This window comes from Taudactylus pleione, unplaced genomic scaffold, assembly GCF_031769625.1.
Source record: "Taudactylus pleione unplaced genomic scaffold, aTauple2 ptg000054l, whole genome shotgun sequence".
Lineage (NCBI taxonomy): Eukaryota > Metazoa > Chordata > Amphibia > Anura > Myobatrachidae > Taudactylus > Taudactylus pleione.
In genome coordinates this window covers 85125-111922 of record NW_028284456.1, presented here as the reverse complement: position 1 = coordinate 111922, position 26798 = coordinate 85125, and the positions used below count along the sequence as shown (strand labels likewise).

The 26798-nt window shown below is 42.2% G+C and overlaps 1 protein-coding gene across 6 annotated transcripts in view; it reads left to right on the top strand.

Moving 5' to 3' along the window:
- Nucleotides 1–26798, top strand: part of GRB10 (growth factor receptor bound protein 10) — a 283037-nt gene that overhangs the window by 210694 nt on the left and 45545 nt on the right. For all 6 annotated transcript variants that reach the window (XM_088464156.1, XM_088464147.1, XM_088464146.1 and 3 more), the window contains 3 exons: nucleotides 12868–13024; nucleotides 17103–17218; nucleotides 21133–21207. In XM_088464156.1, coding sequence (XP_088320282.1) covers nucleotides 12868–13024; nucleotides 17103–17218; nucleotides 21133–21207 — 348 coding nt within the window. The remainder of the gene's footprint in view (nucleotides 1–12867; nucleotides 13025–17102; nucleotides 17219–21132; nucleotides 21208–26798) is intronic.

The following is a 26798-nucleotide window of genomic DNA, read 5'->3' as shown; positions in this document are numbered from 1 at the left end:
TCTCATTTGAATTCTGCTGCCCAATTCTTAACCATGTTGTAAGAAGGAGCAGCCTCTGCTAGTGTCATAACCATGTCCTCATAGATCTCTCTGGGTGTTAAACCCTCTATGACAAGGTAGCGGATGACCGCACGATGAGCAATTACGGCCATTTTTTTATAGAGATCAGTCATTTTGTCTATTTCAAATGTCTGTAAAAGAAAAACTTATTAACTTTAAAACTTATGTAATTCTAAAAAGTTAACTTTTATATGAAAATAACTGTTTATAACATTTCATTGTACCTTGAAAACATTGTGGCCTAATCACCCCTCGTACATATATTGCACCCCCTGAAAGCAATCTATTTTATATATGTATTCATATGAATATGAATTCTTTAGAATGTAATCTCTCACGAGCAGGGACCGCTTCCCTCATGTGCTTCTCTGTACATTTTCTTCGACTCTTTAACTCCCCATAAGGGCACCTAACACATAACTGCCATCTCCCTGCTGCTTATTATGAGTGTAGCAATGTATATAAATCGTGTCTTTGTCCTGCATTGTAATGTACGGTAAGTTACTTGTTTCTTGTTCACTTATTAGTTCTATGTAAGGCACTGCGGAACACTTGTGGCACCATATAAATAAAAGATAATATATATAGATTATTTTATTTATTTTTTTTGTGTGTGACCGGGACAGCATGCTTTCACATGAGGAGCAACAGGTTTGTGCAGAGATGGCACAATAAACAGCTTGGTAATGAGATCCAGTCCAGGTTTTCCTGGGATCACTTGTCAGCCACAAGCAAAAAGCACCCTGCTCTCCAGAAGGAGGGCAAAAAGCGCCCTGCCTTCACAGCCTGCGGGTGCCATCTTCACACGCGGGTTGCAGTGTCCCGTGGGTGGAGAAATGTGCGGTGACCCGGTCACCGCCGGAGAATAGACGCCGGGCGCATGAACCCGGCATCTATTCTCCCTGTCTGCAGTGCTTGGGGACTGCTCGGCGTGTCCGTAAGTTCCGGGCATGCCCCCAAGAGTGACGAAAAGGGGATGCGTCTTACAGACATGCCCCCTTTTCATTGGCTATGCCCCCTTTTCAGGCCCTGCCTGCCGCAGGATCCACAATGATCCTGACTGTGAATTAGTCACCCAGGTTATAGGCCCTTTGGGTGACTAGTGTTAGGGATCCTGGACCTGAGGGTCCACTAAAGGAACGGTGTTGCTGTATGGAAGATTGTGTACTTGCTGTAACATGTTGCATGTGAACACGGCACTGACCTGTATATCTGCCTGTGGTGAGAAAATAAACTTCTGTTGGATTTTATTCCGGTCTGTGATTCTTGTCACATTTGGCACCCGAACAAGGACCTTGCTTGATACCGCTATGCAGCGAGAGCCCAGATACAGTGACAGGACCAACCCACAGTGGCAGTGAGAAGCATTGCAGGACGCAACCCACTGCGCAGCGGCTTGGCAAGTCAGATTCGTATTACTAGTAGCTGGGTAGGTGAGTGTGGCAGGCCAGCCATAAAACGGCAGTTGTTCAGTGATGATCTGTCCGTGTATATGCAAATTGTGCACAAAATAAAACTGCTTAATTCCTGTGTATGGGGCTGGGAGCCCAGGGAATGTATTTAAATTTTAAAGGAAGCCAGCTGATATAGATTGCTGGGAATCCTGCTTGCAATAGCGTTAATTAAGCCGGCTAGATTTATCCACAAAGTGGATAAGCAGTGTAATATGGACTTTTGAAACGATGAACTAGCAGCAAGGGCAGCAAACTTTGATTCATGGTCAACAGACTAAAATTCCGTTATTACATGCGGAATTAACAAATGATGACTGGGTGAGCAAGAGGTGTTACAGAAGCTTACCCCATCTGATGACGTTGAAGCTTTTATGTGCACCTTTAAGCATATTGCTACACGTTTAAAATGGCCCGACGATGAGTGGGCTGCCAGACTTGCTCCCTGTATCGCAGGGGAACCTCAGAGAGCATATGTCGATTTGACTCTAACAACGGCAAACTCCTATGCTCTCCTGAAAAAGGCCATACTCAGCGGGGTTGGAGTGACTATCAGTGAAGCAAGCCATCATTAGGCTGAAAAATCAAAACAGACCCATCAGAGAGATGGCAAAAACATTAGGTGTGGCCAAATCAACTGTTTGGAACACTCTTAAAAAGAAAGAATGCATCGGAGAGCTCAGCAACACCAAAAGACCGGGAAGGCCTCGGAAAACAACTGTGGTGGATGACAGAAGAATTATTTCCCTGGTGAAAAAAAAACCCTTCACAACAGTTGGCCAAATCAAGAACACTCTCCAGGAGGTAGGTGTATGTGTTAAAAGTCAACATTCAAGAGAAGACTTCACAAGAGTGAATATAGAGGGTTCACCACAAGATGTAAACCATTGGTGAGCCTCAAAAACAGGAAGACCAGATTAGAGTTTGCCAAACAACATCTAAAAAAGCCATTACAGTTCTGGAACAACATCCTATGGACAGATAAGACAAAGATCAACTTGTACCAGAATGATGGGAAGAGAAGAGTATGAAGAAGGAAAGGAACTGCTCATCCAAAACGTACCACCTCATCAGTGAAGCATGGTGGTGGTAGTGTCATGGCGTGGGCATGTATGGCTGCCAATGGAACTGGTTCCCTTGTATTTATTGATGATGTGACTGCTGACAAAAGCAGCAGAATGAATTCTGAAGTGTTTCGGGCAATATTATATGCTCATATTCAGTCAAATGCTTCAGAACTCATTGGATGGCGCTTCACAGTGCAGATGGACAATGACCCGAAGCATACTGCAAAAGCAACCAAAGAGTTCTTTAAGGCTAAAAAGTGGAATGTTATGCAATGGCCAAGTCAATCCCCTGACCTGAATCTGATTGAGCATGCATTTCACTTGATGAAGACAAAACTGAAGGGAAAATGCCCCAAGAACAAGCAGGAACTGAAGACATTTGCAGTAGAGGCCTGGCACAGCATCACCAGGGGTGAAACCCAGCGTCTGGTGATGTCTATGCGTTCCAGACTTCAGGCTGTAATTGGCTGCAAAGCATTTGCAACAAAGTATTAAAAAGTGAAAGGTAGATTTAGGATTGTTTAGTTTGTCCCATTACTTTTGGCCCCTTAAAAAAGTGGGAGGCACATATAGAAACCATTGTAATTTCTACACCGTTCACCTGATTTGGATGTAATCACCCTCAAATTAAATCTGAAAGTCTGCAGTTAAAGCACATCTTGTTTGTTTCATATCAAAGCCATTGTGGTGGTGAATAGAGGCCAAAATATGAAAATTCTGCCAATGTCCCAATATGTATGTATGTGTGTGTATGTGTGTGTGTATATATATATATATATATATATATATATATATATATATATATATTTATATAATATATATATTATATAATATTTAGGGGTGTGCAGCGGCCACTTTTCGTGTTTTGGATCTGGATCTTTCTTCGTGTTTTGGATCTGGATTGGTTTTGCCAAAACCACCCTTCCGTGTTTTGGGTTTTGTGTTTTGGATCTGTATTTTTTTTTTTTAAAAAGCTTAAAAACAGCTAAAATCACAGAATTTATGTGTTTTTCTGCTCCTATGCTATTATTAACCTCAATAACCTTAATTTCCACTCATTTCCAGTCTATTCTGAACACCTCACAATAGTGTTTTTATGTCCAAAAGGTTGCACCGAGGTAGCTGGTTGACTATGCTAAGAGATACGAGTGGGCGGCACAAACACGTGGTCCATCTAGGAGTGACACTGCAGTGGCAGACAGGATGGCAGTTTGAAAAACTAGGCCCCAAACAGTACATAATTCAAAGAAAAAAAAAGAGGTGCAAGATGGAATTGTCCTTGGGCCCTCCCACCCACCCTTATGTTGTATGAACAGGACATGCACACTTTAACAAACCAAACATTTCAGCGCCAGGGTCTGCCACACGACTGTGGCTGAAATGATTGGTTCGTTTGGGCCCCCACAAAACAAGCTGGCAATTAATCTGTCCCTGCACAAACTGGCTCTACGGAGGCAAGATGTCATCCTCATCCTCCTCATCCACCGATTCCTCACCCTCTTCAGTGTGTACATCCTCATCCTCAGAGTATTAATTCTTCTCCCCTGGAATCGACAACCACAGGTCCCTCTGTACGTTCTGGAGGCTGGTCTCCCTGGAAGAGTTGATAATTCATTTTATGAACATCATCTTCTCCACATTTTGTGGAAGCAACCTCCTACGCCTTTCGCTGACAAGGTTCCCGGCTGCACTAAACACTCTTTCGGAGTACACACTGGAGGGGGGGCAACTCAGGTAAAATAGAGCCAGTTTGTACAGGGACCTCCAAATTGCCTCTTTTTCCTGCCAGTACAGGTACAGACTGTCTGACATGCCTACTTGGATGCTGTCACCGATGTAATCCTTTAACAGACAGACGCATGCTTGTCGCTGCTGCTTTGAGGACAGTATCATATGCAGTGACAGTAGACTTGTCAGAAATTGTTGGCACGTCCTTCAGTCCGGACCAGATGTCCAAACCGGCCCTTGACTTATGACACAGGCGCACGCTTGGCGCAGCTACTGTTGATGCACGTGCGGCTACATCGTACACAAGTCACAAACACAGAAAAAAAATGTTTTTTATTTTTTGGAGCACTTTGGGGGTGTCACCACCCTTTAACAGACTTATGGGACACAGGCGCACGCTTGGCACTGCTCCTTTGTTGATGCACGTGCAGCTACAGTGCACACAATTAACAAAGACAGAAAAAAATAATTTTTATTTGTTTGTGGAGCGCACTTTGAGGGTTACACCACCCTTTAACAGACAGACGCACGCTTGTCGCTGCTGCTTTGAGGATGCAGGTGGAATCTAGACGGGATTTCGAACCGGGGACACACTACCTCCATCAATTGTCTAAATCCCACTGCACTAGTGGCGGATACCGGACGCACGTCTAACACCAACATAGCAGTCAAGGCCTCAGTTATACGTTTTGCTTCAGGATGACTGCTGTCGTACTTCATCCTCCTCGCTAGGGACTGTTGGAGGGTCAATTGTTTAGTAAAAGTAGTGGTGTTCCTACTTCCTCTATGGGATGATGAACAACTCCCAGCAGCAGCAACAGCACTAGGAGGAAGTGGTTCTTGATCTTTCCCTATTTTATTTTTAGCGGAGAAAGTTTGGTCCTCCATTTATGTTATATTGATATATACGTGCGGCTAAGGCGCACACAAACGCAGAAAATATTTTTTTAGTTTTTGCTGGAGAGTAGTGCACTTTGTGGGTTACACCACCCTTTAAGAAATGAGCCAGCCGGCTCTTTACTTATGGGACACAGGTGCACGCTTGGCGCTGCTCCTTTGTTGATGCACATGCAGCCACAGTGCACACAATTCACAAACACAGAAAAAATATTTAATATTTTTTTAGCACTTGGGGGGAGCACCCCTGACAGACAGAGCACCCCCTGGACAACACTACAGCACCCCTTTAGGACTGGGACACTGCACAGGACTTTGGAGTGGACACAGCCCCTATGGACAACTGACTGCACAACACAGTACAGCCAGCCCCATGGACACAGTTCAACAGCGTCAAACGCAATTACGATGTCACAGTCGACCGGTCTTTCAAACCGTGAGACACTGTACTCGTGCTTGTGCCTACTACTGAATGTAAATTGTTTGCTCAATGGAGGCCGTTATGAGATCATAGAGGTGGTGGGACCTGTAAACTACAGGGTACGACAGGAGGGTCAAAGAAAGGAGGCACAAATTTACCATGTAAACCTAATAAAACCTTGGAAAGAAAGTGCCAGTCAGCCCTCTTTTTAGTGGCAAAGACTGTCAGGTACCCATTGAGGTCTCCCTAAGTCTTAGCCAAAAACAGGAAGGGGTGAGCTTAATGGCACAAAACCAAGATGTATTCTCTGCTATTCTGGGAAAGACCCAAATCATACAGCATGATATTGTTACTCCTCCTGGGGTGGTGATAAAGCAGAGACCCTATCGCATACATGAGGCAAAACGGGCAACAGTAAAACAAAAAAGGTGGAGGAGATGCTGAACTTAGTGGTCATAGAGGAGTCAAACAGTGAATGGAAAAACCCCATTGTCTTAGTGCCTAAGCCTTCGGGGGCTTTAAGATTCTACAGTGACTTTCGCAAGGTAAATGTTTCTCTGCTTGATTTCTACCCTATGCCCCGGGTTGACGAGCAGGTGGAGAATCTAGCAAAAAGCCAGTATCTCACCACCTTTGACAAAAGGGTTTTAGCTGATTTTTTTCCTTTTACTGAAGCCTCTAAAGCATAAACAGCCTTCTCTACCCCAGAGTGCTTGTTCCAGTAAAAAATGCTGCCTTTTGGTTTGCATGGAGCCCCAGCAACTTTCCAGAGGGCTACAGTATGCATAAGTTGCTTCATCCCCACAGGGAATATGCAGCTGCATATTTAGAGGACATTGTCATCTTTACCTTCCAAGGGTAGAAGCAGTGTTGGTCTTTAAGGGCACATGGGTTTACTGCTAACCCTGAGAAATGTGCCATTGGAATGTTGGAGGCGAAATAATTGGGATATGTCGTAGGCAGAGGGCAGGTTAAACCTCAGCCCAGTAAAGTGGAAGAAGTCCTTATCTGGCCTAAACCCAAATGTAAATAACTCCTTGGTCTGGTCAGTTACTACCGCAGATTTGAGATTTTGCCACTAGGGTGGCTCCACTGACTAAATGCCTTAAGAAACAATGCCCAGACCAGATAATATGGTGTAGGCCAGCAGGGACTGCTTGGCAAGATTTAAGAAGAGCCTTGTGTGTAGAGCCTGTTTTACAAGCTCCTGACTTTAAGAAGCAGTTTGTGTTGCAGACTGATGCCTCTGGGACAGGATTAGGAGCAGTCCTTTCCCAGGAAGTAGTTGGGGAGGAGAAACCTATACTCTACCTTAGCCGGCAATTGCTGCCCAGAGAACGCAAGTAGTCAACTGTGGAACAGGAATACTTGGTGAATAAATGGGCAGTAGTCACTTAAATATCTGTTGGGGCGAGCAATCCGGTTAGTCACACATCATGCTCCCTTACGGTGGATGCTCACAAAGGAGGAGGTGAATGCCCAGGTGACCCGCTGGTTTCTGGCTTTACAGCCATTCAAATTTGAGATACAGCATTGACCAGGGAAACGGCACCTGAATGCTGATGCCCTCTCCAGAAAGTTTGCGGGTACTGAACCTCCAAGCAACCATATGGTGAACCTAGGGGATGAAGAGTAGGTGCAAGGCGAGCTCTGGATAGTGGTAGATGAATGTGTTCCCGGTCAGATGACTCAAATAGAGGAGGGCGAGGCAGAGAGCTCGTCAGAAAGTTTTAGCTTCAGGGTGGTTGAAGTGAAGGGGGAAGAAGTGCAACAGGGACAGCATGCTTTCATATGAAGTTAATGTGTAGCAGCAGGTTTGTGCAGAGAGCGCAATAAACAGCATGGTAATGAGATCCAGTCCAGGTTTTCCTGGGATCACTTGCCAACCACAAGCAAGGCTAATTGGCAGCACCTGTTATCTGTCTTTAAAGTTGTCAGTCAAATCCACAATGATCCGGACGGTGAATTAGTCACCCAGGTTATAGGTCCGGGAGTGACTAGTGTTAGGGATCCTGGACCTGAGGGTACACTAAAAGAATTGTTGCTGTATGAAACATCTTGCCTGTGAACACTGCACTGACCTGTATATCTTCCTGTGGTTAGCAAATAAACCTCTGTTGGCTTTTACTTCGGTCTATGTAAATGTGCATGTGTGTGTATATACGAGTGTGTGTATATTTGTGGTGTATGTATGTGTGTGTATGTATATATGTGTGTAGACTTTCAGATTTAATTTGCGGGTAATTACATCCAAATCAGGTGAACGGTGTAGGAATTACAACGGTTTCTATATGTGCCTCCCACTTTTTAAGGGGCCAAAAGTAATGGGACTATCAATTCAAAAGCTATTTCATGGACAGGTGTTAGCTATTCCCTCATTATTTCATTATCAATTAAGCATGTAAAAGTTCTGGTGTAGATTCTAGGTGTGACATTTGCATTTGGAATCAGTTGCTGTCGACACTCAATATGAGATCCAAAGAGCTGTCACTATCAGTGAAGCAAGCCATCATTAGGCTGAAAAATCAAAACAAACCCATGAGAGAAATATCAAAAACATTACGTGTGGCCAAATCAACTGTTTGGAACATTCTTAAAAAAGAACGCACCAGAGAGCTCAGCAACACCAAAAGACCCGGAAGACCACGGAAAACAACTGTGGTGGATGACAGAAGAATTATTTCCCTGGTGAAGAAAAACCCCTTCACAACAGTTGGCCAAATAAAGAAGACTCTCCAGGAAGTAGGTGTAAATGAGTCAAAGTCAACAATCAAGAGAAGACTTCACAAGAGTGAATATAGAGGGTTCACCACAAGATGTAATCCATTGGGGAGCCTCAAAAACAGGAAGACCAGATTAGAGTTTGTCTCATCTGTCCATAGGATGTTGTTCCAGAACTGTAATGGCTTTTTAGATGTTGTTTGGCAAAGATCAACTTGTACCAGAGTGATGGGAAGAGAAGAGTATGGAGAAGGAAAGGAACTGCTCATGATCCAAAACATACCACCTCATCAGTGAAGCATGGTGGTGGTAGTGTCATAGCGTGGGTATGTATGGCTGCCAATGGAACTGGTTCCCTTGTATTTATTGATGATGTGACTCCTGACAAAAGCAGCAGAATGAATTCTGAAGTGTTTCGAGCAATATTATATGCTCATATTCAGTCAAATGCTTCAGAACTCATTGGATAGATAGATAGATAGATCTATCTATCTATGAGATTGTAGCGCCATAGAGAGTCAAAAGTCCCTTCACAATTGAAAATGACCAGTTATTCTGGTAATTAATCTTTCAGAATAAAAACAAACAATATGTTGAAACACAGCACTCCCCAATGTGATGTCAGTTTATCAATAAAAATATTAACAATGGTAATTTGTTAAAAGTAAATTTGCAAATAGCAAAACTGATATAAAGCGCACAACGTGCTGTGTGGGTGCAAAAAATTGCAGTATATATATATATGTCCAAATAGGTCCACACTCTTGTCTTCAATAATAAATTGCTGGGGTGACACACCCATATGGGATCACAATAATCCTCTTCATATATACTTTTATTTATATATATATATATATATATATATATATATATATAATCTCTATCTGCAAAACTATTCATATAAATTATAACATTAAAGTAGAAAATTTTAAGAACAATCACAAGGCGTGGATAATACACAGATTCAAAGGCATGGCAAATTTGGTGACAAGGCTCGATTTTAGGGAAGGTGTATGTGGACACATCTGTATCATAGTCAATGCTCCTGTTACTTGCATCCTTTGTGTTACTATAGGTTAAGTAGCAACGGATTTAGGATCTACAAGATAGCGCAGCTAGATTTCCAGTGCACATCATTGCACTGAAAGTTGGTGCTCTGGTCATGCTACTACGGAACTAGACTCCACCCAAGTTATGCCATAGAACCCGACTTAGTCACTGCTCTACAGAAGAATATAATTGAGGCACAGATTTAACGGAATCTGGTGCATGCGAGACTGTCCTTGTACCATGTTATACCCCTTATCCCCAACAATTTTTCCTTTTTCAATTCAAGTGCAGGCACAGCACAGGGCTGCAGGTGTAGGTCTCACGACTAGCTGCTTCTCCCATGGGCTGCTTTACGTGGCTTCCCCACAAGTTGGTAGCCCCATGCATCTTTGAAAACAATATTTGTAGTTTTTCTTTCAGGTATTAACAGACATTTTGTGATCAATGTTTACAATATAAAACATACATCACAGTATTAGTAGATGCCACTACTGTCTTTGTTATTACTCAGTGGAACTAATTGTACAGACGTCCACGCGAGCGAAGCTGCGGGCAAACTCTAGTAAAGAAAATATTTTGCACCTGCTGTAAGGTATGAGCAAATACGTGCTGATGTTGCCGACTAGGCAAGTACAGATCCGGACTTCCCTTCGTATTTGTACAGCTCAAAATATGTACGGGAAAAACAAAATCTTAATTTGCGCCCACTTTGTTTCAAATGGAGCATCACATCCATGGTCACGAACAGGTTTCACAGTTTCCTAAAGCCCACTACCATGTAGGATAAGCTTTTCATAAAGTTCCATGTAACCAGAGTCCGTGGGGGACAGAAGGACTGCTCACGGGGCCTTAAAGAGATTGTGGCTAGTGATTTGGTTATTTCTTCTGTCCTACTCCAATTTATAGTTAGATTAGGTGCAATAGAGCATTATTGTTTTTACTGAGGCATTAAGAACTTTCAGAACACTGGTAACAATGGTATCGTGTAGCGGCTGCGTGGAATATGGTAGGGGGGGTACCATTTTAGGCATTTATTTTCCTACTTGTGGTGAAGGTTTTAAATGCATATGCATTCTCACAGCTACAGCTAGGTTTTCCATTAATGTGTGTGTATGGTTTGGTTTTTTTTTTTTTTTTTTTTCTTCATTTTTATGAAAAGATTCTTGGGTGTGATTTACTCCTTGAATAAATGCACAATTTTAAGCCTAAACCAAATATTTTTGAAAACTTTCTTCAAATTCATTGTGCTGTATAAGATATCTTGGAAAAAATATTTGCTTTTGAATTGTAATTTGCAGTCTGAATACTTTTTTTTTTTTTTTTCTCTCCCCAGTAAGGTTTTATCTTTCACTTTGTGAAATGAATGTGGCGTGTGATTTCAATGGGGTTGTATGCATTTCATTAGCATTAAGGAAAGACTAGGTTGGGAGCTTTACATAGATGAGGTAGTGAAAGGATTTCAGTCATTATGAAAAGAAATCTATACCCTAGTCACTGAAGCCATAGAGAAAGACACGGGGTACTGGAGACGATAGCTAGTTGAAAGGTTAATTGCTACAGTGGATATGTGATGTACCCTATTTTTCGGTTGCCATGTTACATGGTCAATTATACTTCCATAAATTTAACATTTCATAAATGATGATCATCCTGGCACTACATGGTTAAATGCAAGAACACATGTCTATATAGTTGTTTTATAGCAGACATACAGGTTCTACAACAGTGCAGGCAAATTAATATACTTGCTCTGGTCGACAATAAGGCTAAAGGGTAAAACTGCAGTGCTTTTACCATCCTTGTATAGAGTCTAATCCGTATTGAAATCTTCGGTGACTCTATATAGGAAGGGAAATAGTTATCAAGCAGATCAGAAGTTCAGATGCTCAAGTTGCATGTGGATGACATCAGCTACTTCCAGGCAGGGCTATTGTGTGAGCAGTTTGGCACAGCAATCAGGATTCAGAGTACACGCATGCTTTTGGCAAAGAATCTTCTCCCTTTTTTTTATTTAATTTTTTTGTCTTTGAACTTTTTTTTTAATCTTCTTGGGGGTCTTGAATATTAACATATGTGGGTGGTCATAAAACAGATTTTTCTCTAGGGTGGGATTTTTCTTATATAAATGCTTCAAAAAAAAAAATTGGAAGTCTGCAAGAGTGTGTGGGAAATGATTACATCAGTCAGAGGAGAACTACGATTGGTCTGCAAAATGTGGTTTGATTCACTACCTAAAAGATTGACTGAGTAACCCTTTAAGAGGAGCTCTGGAAGAGTTGCCTGCCTTTCCCCAGGAACAGTGCCATGTAAGACTGGCTACGTGACAGGTACAGTACAGTAATCCGTTGATACCGTGTATACTACCCTGAGTGTGCAGATTTTAGTCTGCAAGAGGGGCTTGGAAAGCAGAAAGGAAAATAAAAAGTATTCCAAGAGGCAATATAGACTTAAAAATGCCATCTTGTTCTCCTGCCTGCTGCCTGTTACGTGCAGTAGAGGTAAGCTTTTTCATATTTAATAATTATGATACCTTCATTAGTTTGTGTTTCACTCTTGACTGTAAATGAGTGCATCAATATATGGTTTATGCACTTGTATGTATTTTGTCTATGTATGGCATTTAGATATCATTTTATTTATAAAACATCTCTGAATTCATCCTTGTGTACATGTTTAAATATTTTACAAACCTAATTTTGAATGCATTTAATGTGTCTGCATGCATATGTGTTCCACATCATAACACGGGAAATTTGCTCATAAATGTGCATATATGTAACTACTGTATGGGTGCTATAATAGGTGTGCTATACAATGCTGTAGTGATAACCTTGGGTTTAGTGTGTGCCAATAATGCATGCGGATCATGCACTTATATAATTTTGTATTAAATGGAAAATCTAATGCTTGGCAAAAATGAACCAGCATAAAATGCAGCAGTATCGATACGATGTTGGTCTATGCTAATGCATATTTAAATACTGCATATTAACCCTATTCAGGTTTCCTAGCTGAAAGTGTCTAGAACTTGTGATTGACTACATGGAACAATGTTCTAAAATTGCTGCACCTGATCTTTTGGTACAATTCTCTAAACAAAATTATATTCTCAAAGTGAAACCGTATGTATATTAGCACATTCATCTAATGAACATCTATCACTGAAGTATTGGATTTAAAAAAAAATAAAAAAACCCACTTCTAATGTAAAATTAAACTGCAAAAGAGGTTTTGACCAGTGTTTTATCTTGTTAAACCTCATATATTTTGTAAAAAGTTGAGAAAAGTAACAATAGATTTAGTTACGGCAGAGCAAAGTGATATCATTACTCTAGTTCACAGGGTTCTAAACTTTCATTCAGAGTGATATATATTCATTGCATGATGACAGAGTAAGACAGAAGGAAAAGCAACATTATTGTTAATGCATTGTGATGGAACTTAAGGTTATTAAGTGTGTCCTTTGTTACAGGTTGTAAAAGTCTTTAGTGAAGATGGGACAAGCAAAATGGTGGAGATTCTAGCAGACATGACAGCCAGGGACTTCTGCCAACTACTGGTTTACAAAAGTCATTGTGTGGATGATAACAGCTGGACGCTAGTGGAGCACCACCCTCTCCTAGGATTAGGTAGGGAACTGCCAAGGAAGGTGATCAAGGCATATGAAACTGCCTGATCAATCATTGCCTTTTACATTACATGCTAGGCTTTCTTTCTAATGTTGCTTAACACTGATTTTATTTTGCAATATGTCATAGGCACACTGATTGTAGATTCCCTCAGTCACCTATAAAAAGCATTTTTCCCTCTTAACTACAATCATTTATTTATACCTCATGTCGACATACAACTAGCCTCCTTGCGCCTTAAATAGCCATTCTAGTCGCGCCATGCCGTGGCATGAGACTAACGCAGAGTGTTTTTTTGTGACTTATTTCCCATTAAAATCAGTCTTATTCGCAAAGCGATGTGAATAGGATGCACAAGCAGTTTAGGCTGATTAAAATTGTGTCATGCCTACATTCTGTTTGCGACACTATCTGCATGCGGAATGCTACATTGGTGTCACAGCCGCTGACACTGTAACGTAGCATTTCACATGCAGATATAACCACAGAATATAAGCATGCCGGATATAATTTTAATCAACATAAGCAGTTTGTGCATCCTATTCACATCACTTTGCGAATAATACTCATTTAAGGGAGAAAGTAAATGAAAAGACGTCCCGAGTCTCGCGTTGCTCACGCGTTGTCCACATACATCTATCCTCAATGCGCTACAAGTCGCGTTACACATCTGTATGAACATTTTATGAATTCCCAGTATCCAACAGTAAAGCACTACTGAATAAGCTGGTGCTATATGCATGTTTATTTATAGTGCTGACTTTGAGAAGCTTGTCATGCAGGTTTTCATATGGGCTTTTTTATACATGCATTGATATACCGAATATTCTCAGCCACCATAAGTGGGTATTTGGCGGGAGTAGATTATTACGAATATTAAAAATGTCTGGTGGAGAATCACAATATTTATATTGTTTGCAGCAACCAGCCCTCTATGAACCCAGGTGTTCTGCACGTTAAGTGTCATCTATGATGTGAAAATGCAGTGTGGATGCTGTAACTTATTGTAGCATGCATTAAACTAATTTAAATCTAATTAAGGAGCTTTAAAGGCTATATTAGCAACATCGGAGGAATTGAGGACATCTCTAGTAAAAAGCTTAAGTAGTATTGAGATTCTTGTGGTTTGCTAGAGTTAAAACTGCATTGTATTTTAAATAACTTTGCATATGGCAATGTTGCTCTTCAAGTTTATATATTCACAGAAAATGTAAACCGGTTATACGTATAATCTAGTCTTATTGTGTGCACATATTTTAGACTAAATTCACTTCTGACTTCTAGTCATTAAAACCAGTCTATTTTGGCATGAAAATTTCAACGATTATGTATTAAGTGGAAATTGAAAGGATTCCAATAATGTCAATTAATGGTGGTGTTGTGTTTGGTTATTTTTTTTTTTTTCTTTCCTAATATGACCCTTGTACGTTCTATGGAGATTGTTTTATTGAAAAATGTTCAAATGTAACAGGAAAGGATATGTCACGATATTGAATTAAATAAATATCTTCAATAACTGAATCATTGAGAGAAAATTCCCATGGCCCACACCTGCCCCCCAAATTAAGATTTAGAGGTAATGGGAAAACATACATAGGTGTTACATTTGTTTATATTCTTACTACCTATATTTTTTCCCCCCCCAAGCCTAAGCATAAAAGTCTAGAAATAATGGGGAGGGAAGAAACCAGAGGCCTGTATGCAGTCTTTGTATGCCAATCTTCCAATTTTGTTATTGTGGCAGTGTAGTCACATTGACTTCATTATGAAGAGAAAAACAATTTTTATGATTTTAAAGTTCTATTAAGAAAATGATGTGTAGTTAATCATTGTGGGTCTGTTTTCAATATATAGGATAAAGTAATATCCTATTTTGTAAAATGAACATTTAGAATGCATGGGCAAAGACTATGCCTATAACCTCCAAACTCACTTCTAACCTCTCGCACTTTTGCAAAATGCAAATAACACTCACCATCTCCTGGCAAAGCTGCTCTACAGCTGCACTAATGTGCAGGCTCCACTGCTGTCCTGGGGAATATGCAGGATTTCTAGAAGGGATGGTTCCAAATGTAACATTTTGAAACTGTGCTAAATAAATTTTGTTGCAATAAGCATCATCAGACACTTTGTAAGTTGTGTATAATGCATAGGCAAGGACATGTGTTTAAAGTGGCTATGAAATGCCTGTATACTTGCATGAAGAGTATTTTAATTCAGAAAAATGTGTACATTGTATTGCAGCAAATCTCATGTCTATATGCCGCTGGAAGTGCAAGCACATCTCCAATTCTAGTGTGGCCACTGCAGATGGTATCATACATGTAGCAGTGTCCTTGCCCCCCCCCCCCCCCCTTCCCGTATTGATTAAAATTTCTCACAATGTACAGACTGTAGTTTCTTTAAATATACCTTATCAGTGCTGTAGCAATGGGGAGGTGTCCCCTATGTAGGGGAGAGAAGATGTGATGGGGACAAGTTAGCACTTAAGAAGTAACCAAGTGAGAAGAGGGACCTGACGTGTATACAATTCCAGTTGAATGTTTAGAGCATTGTTTCCCAACTCCAGTCCTCAAGGACCCCTGAAGCTGCCCACACATTTAGTTTGCTGTTTGGAATGAATATCTGAGAGTAAAGATTTAAAGGCACAATGTATTTAGTAAGGCGAAGCCAGGGTTGTTTTGCCTTTCTAAGAATTGTAGCATTAAACTTACCTGCAAACTCGCTGAAATCTTGGGACACTCTGAAACCCGCACCCTTGGTCTGAATACCTTGATCCAATGGGATGAGATTAGTGCAGCTGGTTAGTGACTGCATAAGCAAATAATTCATTGATATTAACAGATAAACATATGATCAGGCTGAATCGGATGTTTGTTGTTGGCAGCATAAGCAGCTAGATGGGGCTTGTTGGATTTGAAACAACCAAATTGGCCTGCAAAAACGGCTAAATGAACAGGCAGACTTAAATATGACCTAAACATCTGCCTCTTCATAATAGTCTGAAAGAGACTAGGCTTGGCAATAGGTTTTACAGGGATATGGGATTGGATTTTGTTGAACAAAGCTTTGATCAACTCGTGCCAAGGCCTAATAATGTTCCTGTGATTAGGCATGTTGCTGTAGCCTTGTGTCAACCTTAAACTAAAATCTTTCTAAATTTGACTAAATTCTCTAAAGGTGAACACACATCAGATGACCAGCAAACGATGCGTGAACTTCCGGACAAATGATATAGTGCATACACCATATGCAATCTAACAAACGACCAAACTTATGTGTCCTCATACATCTAGCCTCCTTGCACGTTAAACAGCCCTTATAGTTGCGCAATGCTGTGGCTCAGTAACTCCAAACATTTCTTTTGTGCAACTTTTTACCTTCAAATTATTAGCACAGCGATGCGAATATGTAGCGCAAGCAGCTTCTGCTGATTAAAATGTGCGACTGCGGGTGTATCTGCATGTGAAACGCTACATTAATGTTACAGCCGCTGACACTGTAATGTAGCATTTTGCATGCTGGGTTTGTATAGATATGTACTATTATGCTCCCATGTGTTACTATGTATATTTATCATGTCAGTTTACCCAGTTTATTTTTGCCCTGTAGAAATTTGTGGCACCTTTATAAATACAAGATAGTATGTAACAAGATTCTGTTAGGGAGGTTTGAGATGCTTGATTCAGCACTATTGTCCAAAGAGTCACACTAAGCTTGTTGGGATTTGCAATAATTACAGACTCCTTTCTACTTGCACCTCCCAGATGGTATGAGCAGAAATTGAGTAACTCCAGACTCTGGGCGATCTTGGGTCTGTAACCGAGTATCTCCGGGCACTTTACCTGGGAGAACAGACTGCGCAGATCAACCCATGAATAAATGAATATGGCCTAGTTGGTCAACTGCCATCAGTAATTGGCATTCACAGGCAGTCTTTTCAGCTTGCACTCATGGAAAGCTTCCTTGGACCTTTCATAGTTTACACTACATAGATAAGTTTTATATACTGTAGGTCTCACTCTGGCTATTCATCAGCAGGAACAAGTAAATGTAAAATTTTTTTAATTTCTAACAGAGAGATGCCTTGAAGACCATGAATTAGTAGTAAAAGTCCAGTCCATGATGTCAAGTGAAAGCAAGTTTCTGTTTCGGAAGAATTATGCAAAATATGAATTTTTTAAGAATCCTGTGGTAAGTATTGTATAAGTTCAACTCTATGCATTCTGTAATAAATCAGCTGAGTTTGAATTGCAAGAGGATGCTTTCACCAAAATGGGAAAACCTTTACTTGCCCATATCCATCTCCCCCCCCCCCCCCCAGTCTGACTGGTCCCATGACCTCTCTACCTCGCCTAAATACAACCAAAACTAAGCTTTTGTTGCTGTTCTTTAAGATTTTTTTTCCCTATAGTAAAACCATCCATATCTGTAGCTGCAAGACTAGAACTAGCTGGAAGACCTTTTTCACGATTTCTTGTCTAGGTTAGATACGGTTTCAAGATCTGCTAATGTTGATTGTTTTTCTTGTGCTATATGCAGGAAAGTGTGAAAACTTATTTTAATAGCATTCTGTGGGAGATATTGTTTTTATCCACAGCTGACAAATCTGAGTTTGCCTTTCCCCTACAATCAGATCTGTGAATCTGCTTGGCCAAGTATCTTTGGCCAAATAAGGGGAGTCTAGTTTTAAGTGCTCAGACCGTTTATACAGAATCCTTTTTACTTAAGCTGAATATCAAAACTGGCCTATATAGTTTGTTTAATTTGGATTATATGGGAATGTTTCAAAAATGTGTTGGGAGTGCTTTTAAATTGCTCAAATACCCTTTAGTTAGACCAATTGGCCCATATTTTACTGTGTGGTTGCTTCATTTTGAAAAATAGACTTGCCCATGAAATATCCCCATATTACAAAGGACTGTACATGTAGATCAGGGGCACCAAGCAACAGGTTTGGTCTTTGGATGAGTTATTCAAACTACAGCACAATAAGGCAGGATGTTTGAGCCAGTAGGAGGAGGATGCATCCTGAAACTGCCCAGGTTTCCAAAATTACAACATTCAAGTTGATTGTTATTTAATGTTAACTGTTTCTGGATACTGTATTTAAGGATATTAAAGAGGAAAAAAACACCTTTTCCGTATTTATGGTGTGTGTGGTTTTTTTTTTTTGGTTTTTTTTTAGCCCTTCAATGAGGCAAATTCTTTTAGCCATAAACTAGGTTGAGGCGCAAGGTGTTTTTTTTTTTGTTTGTTTGTTTGTTTGTTTTTTTCTTTATGGTATTTTTTTTTTTTTTTTTGCTGTAATTTTTTCTATTCAATTTGGAGATATCTGAGTGTCAAAGGGAGTTATTTTTGTCAGGATGTAGTACAGTACCTCTGGCACATGCCTGCTGATGAAGAATAATGTATTAAAAGTTGTTTGAATAGGAAAATATGGTCAATGAAGACATGAGTTTTCGTGTACTTTTCTGTAAAAAGTAGGGAAATGGGTTAATGATGTGGGACATGTATACACTTGTTATATAGAAGTTTTAACTTGCACCTGGGAGTTTCCCTATATTTTACTAGTATATACATCTAGCCTCAATATTTCACGCAGCACAATTTGCCTGATGTGAGTAGGATGCCAGGTCCCGAGCTACTATGCTTTTCTTTTCTTTTTTTCGGAAATGCTTCTTAGACCCATTGCGTTGTGGCTAGGATGCACAAGTAGACTCTGCTGATTAAATTGATATGCAGCACTTGCATATTTGGGATGGGTATGGCATCCCGGCGGCCAGAATACAGACTGTGACAACCCACCAGTCACAATCCCGACCAATTAGGTAAGTAGCCTAAACCTTTCCTGCAGCCTAACACTCACAAAGCCACCCTCCCTCGCAGGCTAACCCTAATGCTTCCACACAGGATAACCCTAAATCTACCTCTCCCCCTAACCCTAATACTTACCGTCTGGATTCTGGCGTCAGGATTTCGACTGTCGGGATTCCAGTGCTGGCATCCCGACCGCCAAGATTTGAACTACATCCCCCCCTATTTGTGTGCACCTGAGTCTGTATGTGAAGCACAACGGAACTTGGAATTAAAAAAGCTGCGGCCGTATACAGATTCAAAAACTGTTGCACTGAGATAAACAAGTGTCGCATACAGATGTGTCCACATACATCTATCCTCCATGTGCTACAAGTCGCACCACACATAACACGGGAGCTTATGTGTGCCTCGATAGCGCCGAACGTATTTACCTTCTAATGCATCTTATTCACACAGTGATGCGAATAGATAGCACAAGCAGCTACTGCTGATTAAAATTATATGCAGCATGCCTATATTCTGTGTGCAACTGCATGTGAAATGCTATGTTAGTGTCAGCGGCTGTAACACTAACGTAGCGTTTCGAATGCAGATACACCCACAGACGCACAGATAACATAGGCATGCCTCATATGATTTTAATCAGTAGAAGCTGCTTCTGCTAGCTATTCATATTACTGTGTGAATAAGACTGATTTGAAGGTAAAAAGTCAAAGCATCCTGAGACCATTCATGTGTGGGGTTGCTTCTCAGCCAAGGGAGTGGGTTCACTCACAATTTTGCCTCAGAACACAGCCATGAATAAAGAATGGTACAAAAACCTCCTCCAAGAGCAATGTCTCCCAATCGTCCAAGAACAGTTTGGAGATGAACAATGCCTTTTCCAGCATGATGGAGCACCTTGCCATAAGGTAAAAGTGATAACTAAGTGGCTGAGGGAACAAAACATCGAAATTTTGAGTCCATGGCCAGGAAACTCCACAGACCTTAATCCCATTGTGGTCAATCCTCAAGAGGCGGGTGGACAAACAAAAACCCACAAATTCTGACAAACTCCAAGCATTGATTAAGCAAGAGTGGGCGGCCATCAGTCAGTATGTGACCCAGAAGTTGATTGACAGAATGCCAGGGCGAATTGCAGAGGTCTTGAAAAAAAAAGGGTCAACACTGCAAATATTGACTTTTTGCATAAACTTAATGTAATTGTCAATAAAAGCCTTTGACACTTATGAAATGCTAGTAATTTTACTTCAGTATACCATAGTATCATCTGACATAAAGGTCTAAAAAGACTGAAGCAGCAAACTTTGTGAAAACCAATACTGTCATTCTCAAAACTTTTATACATGCATACATCCTTTTAGAAAAAATCGCCCAAAGTGCAGCAGGAATGTGTTTGGGCGTTCCTGTGTGGTTACAGGGGATTTGCTAATCAGACTCCGATGTAGCGTAGTATGGGCGTGTTATTGGAGTGACACAGGAGTGTTGCTGAAAGTTGTTGCATGCAGAGATGCTGAATTGCTCAGATTGGAGGCCATACTTGGGGATCATCTGCACTTAGCAGATAGTGTAACCGATGGCGGCATCTAAAGAGGCACCAAGCGGTATTGCAGCGTACACGCTAAAAGTAGGAGTCTCAGTCCTTGCACATTCGGACGTACAGCTGTGCAAAATCAAGAGGTTAGTAGTAGCCGCGACTGCGTGCAATTTAAAATCAGGCCCTAAAAGGAAGGAGTATCCTGTCCCCTTAACAGACCCCATCCTCTCAACAGAGCCCGCCCCTATTAGGGCGGTTTCCAAAAATTTCCCGGGCTGGTTTTCCATCCCAATCCACCCCTGGTGGAATTTGCAACTAATTGAATCTGCCCCATGTGTATTTATAAACCTTCTGACATAATCCGCAGATCTGTTTATCCTAGGTATTAGTTTTGTTGTATTACTAATATATTTTATGACAAAATACAAGTAGAGCCTGGCTCCTCAATAACATTTTGGCTTTTCTAAGGCAAATCTGGACTTTCTAATAAATTTGAGTGCATCCTGTTTAAAGACTAAAGCTCATACAAGTATCATATAAGCTAGTATCATATCACCTAGACCTGTGTTTTAATCCTTTTTTACTGGGATTTTGGCCTATTTAGCATACTCTAGTTGGTTAAAAATGCACACTGATGGACTTATTTAAAGATGGCTTTTAAACTGGGTTTTTGTCTTCCTGTTTGTCTACAGGTAAGTGGGAGTTTACACCCTTGCATTGTGAATTTTAATAAACTTTTGTTCTCTTTCAGAATTTTTTTCCAGAACAGATGGTTGCATGGTGTCAACAGTCCAATGGTAGCATTCCACAGTCCGAATTACTGCAGGTAATGAAACTTAGTAGTCTGAATTGCACAGTATTTGTAGTCCTAAGAGTGAAATAATATTGGGGGGTGTGTGTGTGTGTGTGTGTGTGTGTGTGTGTGCGCGCGCGCAGTTTAAACACAGTGGGGGAATTCAATTCTAGGCGCTCTCTGCAAAGTGCTGTCAGATAAGTTGGAATGCCAACACCTCACAGCCACCAAAATAGCTAGTTTTCCCTTGAACCCTATAGCAATGTTGGGCAGCCATAATTCTCAGGTGTGCTCAGTCAAACATTGCCCTCACCCCATTAATTTCTACTACACTGCTTGTAGTAACAGCTACACTTTTAACATCTAGGTTTGAAAATACATTGCTTTATAGTGCTGTTAAGTCATTCTTGGCCACACTTGCCTACTTTTGAAAAAGCATTTCAGGGAGATGGTGAATGCAACGCCTATGAGCGTGGCGTTAAAATGGACGTGCACTGAGACACGCGTTATAAAGTTAATTTGCATCCAAAATAAACGAGCTCTAAAGCAGCAGTTGTTGCTCAGTAAGATCTACTTGTTGATGAAAACAGATAAATCATTGTGCCTTCTAACCAATGCAGGGAAATGGCACTGATGATCCCATTTGAATGTGTATATATCTTATCTCCTTTTTTTTTTTTCCAGGCATATAACCGCTACATAATTGGGTTAAGGTGCAATCAGGGAGACTGCTAGATTCTTCAGGGAGACAGGGAGATTGCTACTATTTCAGGAAGTCTCCCTGACAATCAGGGAGAGTTGGCAAAGTATGTTCTTACCTGCACATAAGCCTTAAACTGTCCCATGCTGGAAGAAATTGTATGGAGTGGGACTTGGAGTATGATTTAAATTTCATTCCCGCGGTCTGTAACATTTTCCATGACATGCTGTGATTAATTCTGCTTATTGTAGCTAGAGAATATGAAGGTTTATAAGACTTTAGAACTGAAAGCTTTAAATTCTGGTAGTCTTCAGTGATCACAAAATATGCGCTATAGCGCGTTTTATACGTGCTACAGGAAGTTTGGGCACCCGGTTTAAAACTCTGCATGTCCTGCAGGATACGCTGTGTCCTGTGTGCAGCGCCGCAGCAGCCAATTGCTGCCGGCGGCATCTTCTCAACTAATCACCACTGGCGGATTCTCCTCACTACAGCTCTCGGAATACCCCTGGTGCTTGCGGCTCCTCCTCCCTCTGTGTCCACATTCTGCTGCTGCACGCTCCACGCTCACTTAGTCTCAGACAGACTCAGCCACACTCAAGTCCCTCTCTGTCACACTCTGTTTCCGCCTTAGCCGCAGCCACTCTCCGGTCACTGTGCCTCAGCCTCCACTCTGTGGTGATGTCAGACCCGGGCAGGGGAGATGACTGCGGCACTGGCTTGGGGGTGTCTGCCGCGGGCTGTAGAAACGCATCTGGAAGCTGGTGCTGCTGGAGGCAGCTTTGGAAGAGAAGAGCTCCCTGGAGCAGAGGAAGTTATCCCTATCCCTGGTGTCGCTTGCAGGCTGTGTGGCCCCTGTCCCTGGTGTTACTGGCCGGCTCTGTGGCCCATGTCGCTGCCAGGTTGTGTGGCACCTGCCTGTGTAACTGTGTACATTGCTTCACTTGCCCCGACTGTGTAGCTGTGTCTATTATCCATGTACCCTGACTGTTAAATGTGTACACCCCCTACCTTGCCCCCAGCACTGGCTGTCGCTAACCTCCTCCTTGCCCCCAAAACTGCCCCAGCTATCTACCCTTGCCCCCTCCATAACCTTAGTACTGCCTGCGCCTATCCTCTTCCTTGCCCCCAGTACTGCCCCAGCTGCTATCTACCCTTGCCCCAGCACTGTTGCAACTACTGTCTGCACTTACCCCTCCCTGCCCCCAGCTCTGCCAGACCTAACTCTCCTTTAACCCCAGCTTTACCCCAACTTCTCCCTGCCTTTAGCCCAAGCTCTACCCCAACTGCTGCTTGCCCCTAACCCCCTCTACCCCAACTATCTACCCCCAGCACAATCCAACTGCTGCCTGCCCTCAACCCCCATAATATGTATTGGGACCCAAAAATAGTGGAGTAGGACCCCAATTTTATTAAAGTGAGGGATCCCTGGGACCCATAATTTTTTTTCGCTCTGCGCGATCAGTGGTCCTGTAGAAAAAACATATTGTAATTCAAAGTAGTCATAATGGGCATCGCGGTCACCTCCAGTCCACTGGGGAGAGATTGCAATATAACACTCCTGTTGGGCTCCTCCATAAAGATTAGGCGGGGTTTCTCCATCTTCAATGTGGTATACATCTTCAATGTGGTATACTACGATTATGTGTCAATTGTGTTAGCCACAAATTAAATCAAGCCTAAACTGCTGAAGCACACCGTTGCCTATTCCACCCTATAGTACATGGTGGTATAGTATGAATATGATGACCTCAGTGGCCCAGAATACTCATTTGCTACAATGCAAGCGAGTACTTTTGGGAGCAGTGGCAACGTTTTCACCTCTGCATGCAAAAAAATATTGCAGCTACGTTCCTGTTGAAGAGGCAGGGCAAGTGACTCTTATATTTGGAATTTGTCAACTTTGTTTCCTGGTTATTTTACATGGATCTTTTGGTTTTATTAAATCTCTACTAACTTACATGGGGCTGATTCAGCTGCGGACGCAACTCAGTTTTTTTTATGCAGCTTCCAGATGTTTGGTAATCTGCATGCGCCAGACCGTACTGCACAAGCGCATGTGATGTTGTTCGCAGTTAGCCAGCTGACTGTCAGTGAATGACTGCTACCGTTTTGGGGAGGAAACTAGGTGGCTTCGGTTTCCCAAAACGGAGGCGTGTCGCTGCCGTTGTGGGAGAGTGGCAAGGCCAGGATCTCCGTCGGCTGATGTATATTTCCTGGCCTCTTTTCAGCATCTGCAACAGCCGACTTGCATGACCCAATGGGTCACTTAGCCGGCCTGTGGCATTGCAGTTGATCCAATGCTATGTTGTAGAATACAACTCGGATCAGTAATGCATAAAGGAAGCCTGACTACTCCTGCTACATTACCATATTAGGGCTATCGCAGCTGCTACCATGTAAGTAGCTAAGCAGCTGTGATAGCTACTGCGTCCAGAGCTGAATCAGGCCCATAGTTGCAACTGGTGATATTAATGGACCCCATTAATTATAATCTGCCACTGGTCTTAATCTGATAAGAAACGTTGAACAGCAAGTCTCTGGACTGGTGCTAGGTAAAAAGTAGACCATGGCCCTCCAAGAGGCTATTTGTGGCCTCCTGAGGTCAGGAGTTATAATCCCTGTTCCTGTGATGCAACAAGGATGGGGAAATTTATTCAAATTAGTTTTTGATCCTGAAACCAAATGGGTCTTATCGCACTATTCTGAATCCTGAAGTTTCTCAGCAAATTCATCCATGTGCCCTAGTTTCGTATGGAAACTCTATGGTCAATTATGCTGGCAATGGAGCCTGGAGGTTTCATGGTTTCCCTGGACATACAGGATGCGTATCTGCATGTACCTATTGCATGATCTCACCAAAAGTTCCTGAGGTTTGCTGTGGGCAAGCAACATTAGCAGTTTTAGGCTGTGCCCTTTGATCTGTTTTCACCAAGATAATGGCAGTCATGACGTCTCATCTCAGGCGACAAGGAGTCAGGATACTATCATACTTGTACAACCTCCTGATAATTGGCTCAATATCCGGAGGTTTTACAACACCATCTCCTGTCTGCAAGAGCACAGCTGGATAATCAATTGGAAAAAGTCTTCTCCTTTCTCCAACTCAGCAGATGGTACATTTGGGAGCCCTGCTGGATTCTCTGGGGCAAAGGATTCTTCTACCAATGGACAAGATTGCTGTCCTACAATTACGGGTACGCAAACTGCTCTGCAATCAGAGAGTGTCAGTTCATTTAGCAATGCAGGTACTGGGGTCCATGGTATCCACCGTCGACATGGTGGCTTATGCCCAGTTCCATTCCAGGTCCCTGCAACGTTGGATTCTATCTCATTGGGATGGTTAGTATCATCTCATAGTCTCAAACAATCCGCATCTTTCCAGAGGTTCGCCTCTCCCTCGCATGGTGGCTGCTGAAGACTCATTAAAAGAAGGGTTGCCCATTATGGATCCCAGATTGGGTACTCCACACCACAGATGCAAGTCTGCAAGGGTGTGGCTTGGTGACAGGTCATCACACCTTTCAGGGAAGATGGACAACTCAGTAAGGTCACCTGCCCATAAATATTTTGGAGCTTTGTGCAATGCACAGGGCGCTCGTTCTGGTGCAGGACCTCCTTCAGGGCAGGGCCTGTCCAGGTTCAGTCCAATAACTCAACCACAGTGGCCTGCATCAACCATCAGGGAGGCACACGAAGTCCGGCAGCCAAGAGAGAAGTGGCGAACATTCTGGTATGGGCAGAACACCATCTTCCAACAATCTCTGCAAAATTCCTCCCAGGAATCCTAACCTGGGAAGCGGACTTTCGAAGTAGTCAGGACACACACGCTGGAGACTGGGCTCTTCATCCAAATGTCTTTCAGCTCCTGGTGGACAAGTGGGGACTACCGGACATAGACCTCATGGCATCACGCCACAACCACAAGGTCCTCCAGTACAGGTCCAGAACAAGGGACCCCTCAGCTGCCTTTGTGGATGCTCTGGCGGTTAGGTGGGATACCAGTTTCCTCCAATTTCCCTCCTCCCAAGGGTCATCAGAAAATTCAAGCAGGAAGGCGGCAGGATGATACTAATAGCTCCTGCCTGGCCCAGGAGACATTGGTTCACCGATGTGACCTGTCTAGCCATAGACAGTCCGCTTCCACTCTCTACGGCCGGATTTGCTAGTGCAGGGTCCCTGCCTATATCTGGCTCTACCTCGGCTGGTTTTGGCGGCTTGGCTCGAAGTCTTCTGTCTTAAAGGCCAAAGGTTTTTCTACTTCTGTGATCCAGACGATGCTTAGGGCAAGGAAGCATGCTTTGGCCCGCATCTTATCACAGGATTTGGCATTCATTTTTTCATTTGTTCCCACAGAATATATGACCCTAAGATTTTCAGGGTCTCCCAAGTTCTTGCCTTTCTTCAGGCTGGACTAGACTTGGGTCTTCACCTGGCTACCTTGAGAGTTCAGGTTTCTATATTGTCTGTTTGATTCCAGCACATAATTGTTCCTCTGCTGGATGTTAGAACATTTTTTCAGGGTGTACTCCATCTGCAACCTCAGTTTGTCCCTCCAGTAGCACTGGGAGATTTATCCTTGGTTCTCAGGGTGCTGCAGGCTCCCCCCTTTGAACCCTTTTTCACAGTGGACCTCAAATGGTTGACAGCGAAGACTTTCTCCTCGCTATCTCCTCAGCTCGCAGAGTTTCTGATGTGGCAGCGCTTTCGTGTCACTCTCCATTTTAGATTTTTCACTAGAATAGAGCTGTCCTCCGTACAAGGGCAGGTTACATTCCAAAAGTTGTTTATCGTTTTCATATGAATGAAGAAATTGTAGTCCCAGCCTTTGTCTTCTGGCCTTTCTGTAGGTGAAACTTCACTGGATGTGGTTCGAGCTCTTCGTATCTACGTGGATTGTACCAGCTCCATCAGGAAGTAAGAT